At 35.2% G+C, this 8,696-nt stretch overlaps 1 protein-coding gene across 1 annotated transcript in view; it reads right to left on the reverse strand.

Annotated features, from left to right (window-relative positions):
- LOC107083004 (BMP/retinoic acid-inducible neural-specific protein 3-like) overlaps positions 1-8,696 on the reverse strand; it is an 81,759-nt gene that overhangs the window by 20,076 nt on the left and 52,987 nt on the right. The window contains exons 5-7 of the mRNA XM_015371929.1: positions 6,616-6,721; positions 6,136-6,372; positions 3,970-4,192 (exon numbers count right to left, since the gene is read on the reverse strand). Coding sequence (XP_015227415.1) covers positions 3,970-4,192; positions 6,136-6,372; positions 6,616-6,721 — 566 coding nt within the window. The remainder of the gene's footprint in view (positions 1-3,969; positions 4,193-6,135; positions 6,373-6,615; positions 6,722-8,696) is intronic.

The following is an 8,696-nucleotide window of genomic DNA, read 5'->3' on the forward strand; positions in this document are numbered from 1 at the left end:
CGCTGGTGATGGGGATGCCATACAGATTCATGTCAAAAATACCGAACTATCCCTTTAAGCTGCTGGTTGCCTCTACTTCGATGCCACAGTGTTTGCCAGTTTGGGGTACTCTAGCCAAGCCTTGTTTATACTGAGACTAATCTGAGTTTTGCTTTTTTGAGTTTTTGTCCCCTAGCCAAGCTGAGATCACATTGAGTTTTACTGAGCGCTTTTTTCTTCCTGAGACTCAACTCTGTTTTTTCTTTGCCTTTCGGCAGGAAGCCTTCCTGCAAACTGGACCTTTTCGGACCGCCTTCACCCAAGTGGGATCAACTGAGTCTTACACTGAGCGACGGATTCCAAACAGGAGATTTGGATCCAGCCACCTTTGAGCACGCTGAGATCACTCTCTGAGTAAGGAAATCATCTTCACCATGACCCGTTCAAGTACTACAGGAAAACTGAGTTGCAACCAGCGGCTGCATCATTCCACTCCGTTCGAGTTCTGGGTAAACCCTATTCCGCCCTCCATCGAATCAAAAAAACTCTGGAAGACCAACACACAGACTGGAATCTAAGTGTCTCTTCTTCTCTGGAAACGTGAGTGGCAACAAATCCTCTCCTTCAAGATTAACAACTCCAATTTCCCACTGAGTCTGAATCTAACAGTCTGTCTTTCTCTAATCTTCGACAATTAACTGTCAAAGAAGAATTCTTTCAAATCAGGTTCACCAGTGACGTCACACGCCAACCGGCATCTTCAAGAAACGAGAAGGTTAGTGATCAAGAATTCAACATTAGAAACATTTCCCTTTGTTTCTGTCTGGTCACTCAACTGTCCTATCTCTTTCCAGAAGTTCTGTACGCTGACTTTGGTTAGTCCCTCCCAACCTATGGCAGTTTCATATTCTAATAAACTGTTTAAAACGTCTCTTGTTGTATCTGGGTCTTCTGTTTTCGGGTCATTACAAATCAATCCTTTTTTTAAAGAATCCCATAAAGTCATAAATGCTAAGAGCTGGGGGAAAGGACACCTGAAATAGCGATACAGTATGTCTGTCAGTTTGGCAGCTGTATTAAAAAATAAATCTAGTATTATTATTAATCTCATTTAATGAAAAGAAATATGCTTTTCTAGTTTTACAGAGTTACTTCATACTTCAATCGGAAAAACTCACACGGAAAGAAAAAGACAATTAGAAGAATTTTATTGATACAATTACTTTAGACCATCCACCAACTTATCAGGAGCATGTCCAGGCATTGTACACGCTCTCTTGTACAATGCCTGTGCATTTTTACAAGCTCCTTTGTGTGTCCTCGTGGAGGAATCATTTTGATCAATTTTAAGTAATTTACATCACATTTGATTTCCATTGATGAATTTTTGTGTTTTTTTTGTCAGCACATTCCATAGGATGTGGTATTTGAGTGTTCCCTTTATTTTCTTTGAGCAATTAGTAAACAATTACCTACAGTCACAGACAAAAAACAGGTGTTATTGGAAAATTTCCCAGGAATCTTTGGTTGTGGCTTTAAATTCGGAAATTAAAGGGTGTGATTGGCTTTAAGGAGGGTGGAGACAGGGGATACTGAGTTTATTGAGGAAAACCTGCTCCAGACCAATTTAGCTCTAGGAAAAATGTTACTATGGTGATAGATACATCATTTGTGCTTATGATTAATTCTTGTTTCTTTTACCAATACTTACCTGCTGTGATCCATTGTGGTTGCCTAACAAAAGATGTTGGCCAGGGCTGCGCACACCTGGGGCCCAGTTCCAATATCTTCACTTCTGCCCTTGAACACTTCAATTTTATATCTCTGCTGAGTGTTCGGATATGTGTCATATGCTTTTATTTTAGAGGTTAGGATCTTGTGTTAAAACATGATGTGACATCACCCCTATTGGTCATGTTCAGCAGCAAGCAGACACATTTCTTAATTAGGGTGTGGCATTTCCTGTGATCATTCGATGAATTAATAATATAAGTTAACGAATAACAAAAATTAGATATGTTTAAAAGCAATTTCATGAGCTTACAACACAGTTGCATAGTTTCTGTCTTAGTCAGTTAAATAACATGTTGCTGTCATTGCATTTTTTGTTGCACATCTCTGGTGTTGCTGCTATTTCTCATATATCCATTTCTGTAAAAAAAAAAATCTAGAGCTATTGATTTTTTTTATTCTCCAGAAACAGAGTATTATATTTTTTATTTTCCTATCTGTTATTTCTATACATTTTTCTAAGATAAACATTGTGTGACAATTTCTACTATAACCTTTGTTCTGTAAACACCACAATTTCTCCAGATTTTCAATTATATTCTAAAAAATAAGCTATTTATACTGTAAGCTAGCTTTCAGGTTAATTTCTGTGATTCATTCCACTGCATTTGGTTAGCATTAGCATCTAAAAACATGGTTCGCTGTAATTTTTTGTGCATTCCCACTCATGCATACTGTATTTTGTCACTACAGTTTAACATCTGCCATATAAAGGCGAGGGTAATGCCATCCTGGCATCAGTTAGTTATTTTATAGAGGTGTGCTTAGGACACATCTAAGCAAACTTCTGTGAAGTGCATTTCCCACAATGTATTGCTACATGTGATGTTTTAAGTAAAAAAAATAGAAATATGGAGACAATCAAGCTCCTGTGCCATGTAATTTAATAGACATAAAATTCCCTTGTAAAATATTTACAAATAATTTTTAACAATAAGTCAACTTTCATGGCAGATTGGTGAGTAAGGGAATAGTTTTGGTTAAAGATGTAAGACCTGGTAATTGTTAGATTTAGAAGATTTAACTAACCTAAATGAACAGAACCTTCGATGTACTGAATCACAATATAACAGAATATACAAAGACAACCCTAAAGCCTAAAATTCAAATTATCTAGATCAATCTGTTTGAAATCATCACATTTTCCTAAACTTCCAAATTATAATGGAGATATTTAGAATGTGTCATAAGTTCTTCTTGAGATCATTTTTTTTTCTATGATCACCTTTTATGAGCTCAGCATTTTCTAATTTCAATTTTGGGGTTCAATTAAAACCCCCTTTTTTTTTTTACTCTTGCTTTCTAGCCTGGCCTGCCAGAATGATTACATAGAGCCTAATTCAGTCTAGTCAATTGCTGTTGACTACGGCCAGATCTGGCTGCACCAATTAAAGCCCAGTAGGTGGGCTTTAATTGGTGCCCTTTCTGATGTCCTAAGGGAGATTGGTCTAACTTTAAAAGCTCAACAACAGACAGCTTTAGTATCTTGTCTTTTAAAAAAAGATACATTTGATACAAAACTACAAGAACATAGTGTGTTGCTTGGAATGTTTGCCTCATATCCATTGTTATCTGATCTATTCTAACCTAATGACCCAGTTAATCCCATCTTTGAAGTCAAGCTCTGCCAACTTTTTACCAGACTTATACGCCTTGTATACGTCTGGCCAGGCTAACTGTTGTCAACTTGCTCCCCCAGAAAAACCATTTATGGTAATCTAAAAACTTTCAAATTTGTAATTTTTAGCCATTTAGAAAATAAAATTTTAGAATAAGACCAGAAATTTTGACAAGCTCCACTAGAAAATCCTTAGGAAAAAAACACAACCAACTGTAATTTGATATGTTTACACTTACTTTGCAGAGTACGAACAAAATGTGTAAACTGCACCTCACTAACAGCAGCCAGCTTACTTCTAAAGAAATAAACTAGCTCTTAAAAACAGATCAGTAAGCATTGACTTTTTGTTCTGTAGGGAATGAAAAAAAGGCTTAAAACCTTTGTGTCAAAATAGAAAGCTAGAGGGAAAAAAATAGTCATATAAAAAGCCAAAGTAAATCTTTCTATATACAGTCTAAATTAGATAAGACTAACATAGTCAAAGCATTGGAAGTATCATAGTTATGATATTATGATTAATGATGGAGTATTAGTAAAATATCTTCAGGTATAAGGGAAGAATAGGAATGTGTTCTCACCGCTCCCTAGGTATCCGAACTCGAGGTTGTCTGTGACATCTTTTGCTAAGACTGAAGAGCTTGAAAATCACTCTCTTGGCTCTTCTGGAGAGGACCCGCATGCTGTTCTCAAGCTGCTCATATCGCCACTGAAACAGGCTGTCCAAGGACCACAAGTGTTGAATAGCTGATACATTCAGGAAGTAGCTCTGGGGAAGCCTTGTGTAGAAGGCTTTAAATTCATCTGCAACAACAACCATCAGGGTCAGCATCATTTTAATGTTTATGCCCATAAAAACAGTTTCCAGCACAACAAAAAAGGGTTTGACTCAGATGTAAAGGGAAAAATAGTATTGAAATATATAGAATGAATAGTAGAAACACCAGAGGTAAATTTAGGAAGTACATTTTGAAAACAGAAGGGTTTATCATTTACTGAGAATATTTTAGATGACCAAACGCTTATTAAAGAGTGTAATTTACTATGTTCTTTCAGCATTTGACATCACATAATGAGGACCTATATTATGGGAAATACTCATGAACCTTCTAATTGGAATTTCCAAATTCCCCAGATATATAAAAAGGGAAGTATGGTGTATACAAATTAAATGCTGAAAGTTTGTGAAAATAATTACAGAAGAACACAGAAAAATTGTCAACAGACTAAAGTCATAAGATAGTGTTTATATTAACAGAGTGGAAATTATTTTCATCTTTGTTTGAAACACTTCTTGCTTATATATCTCTCCCACAGGAGTAGAGCCTGTAAAGCTTGGCAGCACTCATGCTTACAGCTTGTTTACATCACTTAGTTTTAGCACCAGTTTTGTCCATGTAGCACACTCTTTCATAAATTTCAAGAATTACTTCTGACACAATAGACAGCATGCATTCAGTATGCTAAGAAAAAATACTGGCTGCGCTATCTTTGTTTTACAAGCAAAGGCTTGTTTTTAATTCAGGCTAAGATTTCTCTCTATTTTGAGAAACAATATAAAATCTTATTTTAGTCCTTAAATCCAATTATTTGTTTTCCATAATACCCATATTTGGAGAAATCCCCAGAATGTCATTCAAAATGAGGCAGATAAGGATTTTGAATCCAGTTTAATAGATCTTGCAAAATATTGTTTAAATAAATATTTTGGAAATGCAGTAAACTCAGGCAACAACACATCTTTTCAACAAAATATGTGTTATAATTTTAAACACTAAAGCGATACCATGTTGTACCTTTATAGTACAAAAATGGTTATTCTTTTATGTTAAAGTTGTTTTATGTTATACATTTGTCTTTTTTAATAAAAATATACAAATCCTTAATTTTTAGCTCAGGAAAAAACTTAGAGACAAAGAACAACATGCAACACATACCCATATGGGTGGTGAAACTGGTACATTTTGGACAGCTACCGATTTTCTTATATTAATGTTATATTTTGGACACTCGATATATTCCTTCGCCTTAACCATTATCTTTTATTAGTGAATGGACTTATTTGCATTTTTTGTCGATAAAGCACTGCAGTGTTAGACCTTTTGCTGAAGGACGCATTTACGACACTTTTACTTGTCTACGTTCTGGACACATTTTGTGCCCTCACTTTACAGCCAGCAATTAAAACATAAAGTCTGAAGGTAATTGCTGTGAGTGATATTTCAGAATAATGCAAATGTGGATAAAAAGACATCAATTTTGATTTCACCTGAGTAATAATGGCCAAGGCAGGGTGACTGAGCACAGCAATAATAACTAAACATTGTCCTAAGAGCTTCTATTCAACCTCTGTTTCTCCGGTGATTGGAAAAGCTGGGCCAGCAATAAAATGGTTTTATAGCTGATTAATCTTCTCTAGACTTACTGTAAACTGCTGGAGCTGAAAGTTGTTTCTTTTTTTTCTGCTTTTATACTATTCTATTCGATCTATGTCATATTTCTAATTTTCTATATGCAGATAGCATACCGGAATCCAATACTCTTACTCAGATATTATTGTTTAACTGTAAATCAAAGTGTAGGACGCAATCTAAGAGTAGGATTTTCAATCAGGTTTAATAGTGCAGAGAAAAGAACTGAATTCATTCCCATCTCCTCTCATATAAAGGAATAATATTTAAAAGTCTTATTTCCTGCAGTTATAACAGGGCATAGAAGTTCAGGGGAATAAATAATAACTTCCTCACCTGATTCTTCAAATTCTTTATAAAGCAACTCCCATGTCTCTGTAATTCTTTCCAGGCTCTCCTCCATGGCTTGGATGTCCATATATGGGCAGTTGCACTCTGGAAACTTGGGATTACAGCTGCACCAGCAATCGTTGTGCTTGCAGACAAACTCACCCTCTCCATTGCAGGCTATGTAACTGAGAGCAGCTCTCACAAAACTTTCTCTTAGGTAGTCGGGTAGGATCACTTGCAAGCCTGTAAAATCAAGCCAGGTTTAATACAGCAATGAAAATGTGCACGTAGGGAATGACAGTAAAAGTGTGGGGGCCATAAAGTGCCGGCTGAGCTGATAACTTAAGTAATAAAATCTATAAATCAGTAAATTTGTACGCCAAACATATATTTCTTGTTTTTTTCTTTATTTAATGAAAGTTGGCAAAGGAATGGTGGATCTTTGAATAAAAAAAAAAAAAAAAAACAAAGGAACATTTTACAAACCTTGCAGCTGGACTTTATTTTCAGGACTCTGAACAAGGACTGAACTGACGGAGTCAAGGTTGTCATAGTTACTACACCCAAGAGGGCCTGTTCGCGTCTCTGTCACCTAGGAAACAATAAGAAAATGTAATTTACAACTACTTCACTTTATCCATTTTAGCAAAGTGCATCAATAACAAGTAGTACTTGAGATGTTGCTAGATAAGAAATTTTTTTTTTCTTTGTTAATGTAAGTGACTATCCCTGTTCTTTTGAAATAAAGTCCTTTTAAAATTACCATTTGAATTTAAAAAAAGTAAACTCGTTTTGATTCTGCTGGATAGCCCTAGGAGCATTTCCCTGTTCTTAGTTTAAGGCAACAATGATTTCAGAAAGTTCATTTATTTATTGTCTAAGTGCCTAATTAAAGGCATTCCAAATGACTGTAACTACAAAGCCCCTTTCTTCACCTCAACGGCAAGAACTGAGCCTATTCTACACTTTCCCATTTTCCCATAGTGACAAAACCTAAATAGATCTCTTTATTCGTTCCTTTTGTTAGCTTGGACTTAACATTTTGCTCAGCATTTTGTCCCATTCAAGCTTGTCAGAAGATAGGCAAGACAGTAAGGGTTAGTTGATCAGCCAGACCATAGTAAAGGGTTGAAGAACTCAGAAGCCTTATAAGCTTGATAAATCTCAATAAGCTGCATTTATTGGAAATCCTCGCAAACAGCAACAAAAATTAAACGGGGAGAAGAACATTCACTCTCCCAAGGCAGAAGAAAATACATTTTCTTCTCAGCATGTCTTCAAATATTATATTAAAATCACATTATTAATGCTTTCCTGAATTATGAGGAATTTTAATGCTTATATGTATGTGAGGAAATGAGACACATTTTGCTGGCTTCTAAACATGAATATTGAATTCATAAAAGGAATTATTTGATAAGCCATATGATATCCAATATGGAAAAAAAAAACATTGAATGATGAGCAGAACATTCAATTTCCGCTTTACTTAGCAGCTGCCTTTCACTGCTGATACATTTTGGTATATTAGAAAAAGCTTAATAGGACATTATTAGCCACCTGTCTGTAGACATATGATAAAATGTGGAAGTAGAGTGGGATGTAGAAGATTATTCTAGACTAGTCTCTGTGTTTTAAAGTTTGCCACATGATGTGGAAGTTTTCTACTTTTTGCATTGTACTGGCACCCATGCATAGCAGCGAAAATATGAAGGAAATCTTCATAATCTTTCATATTTCAAAATAAAATTGATATTTTCTTGATTGAGATAATATTTTTATCAGAATATTTTATTTGGAATATTCAGAACTAACAGGAATATTAAGGAACAGGAAAGGAAAAACTAAAAATAGAGAAAACTAACAGCTAACAATGCCAACAGGATTCTCAAATGACAGCAAATACAATCACTATGTCTAACTATGAAATTCAAAATTAACTATGTATATGGTATGTAAACTAATTAAGTGGGCTGATACATCCTATATGTATTCATATATTTGTATTAATTTGTAATTTGATTAAGATGTAGGCTGCTATTCAATTTTGGAAAGGACCTTCTTTAAGTAAAAACAGTATGCAACAAATATTTAAAATATACATTATAAATGTGATTAAATCTTTTTTATTGCTCTGTATTACTTCACACATATTAGCTGTTGTTAGCCAATCACACTTTAAAAAGTGATTCGTTTAAAACAATTGATACAGGGTTTTTAGTTACTAAATTCATTTGAGCATAGCAAAGGCATATATACGTAAATACATAAAAGTATGAGGGCCACTGTGGCAAAAAAAAAGTGCTGAATTTTTCCTAGAACTCTGACTAGAGAGAGTGGTCAGAGCAGAGTGCTTGCTTTCTGAAGAAGGCTGTAAATACCCAGTTCAAACACCACAGACTGCCACTCTGGGTAAAATTGCAAGACCCTCAGAAAATGGCTCCTTAGGCCTGCATATGGCAGCCGACAGGTTACAAAATCCAATAACCATCAGCAAACTGAAATAAAGGACAGGGGGCCGGATCTATCAAAGGTTTGCGTGTATAAAAACGTGAGCTATTTCACTG

Source organism: Cyprinodon variegatus, unplaced genomic scaffold (genome assembly GCF_000732505.1).
Source record: "Cyprinodon variegatus isolate N-32 unplaced genomic scaffold, C_variegatus-1.0 Scaffold67, whole genome shotgun sequence".
Classification (NCBI taxonomy): Eukaryota; Metazoa; Chordata; class Actinopteri; order Cyprinodontiformes; family Cyprinodontidae; genus Cyprinodon; species Cyprinodon variegatus.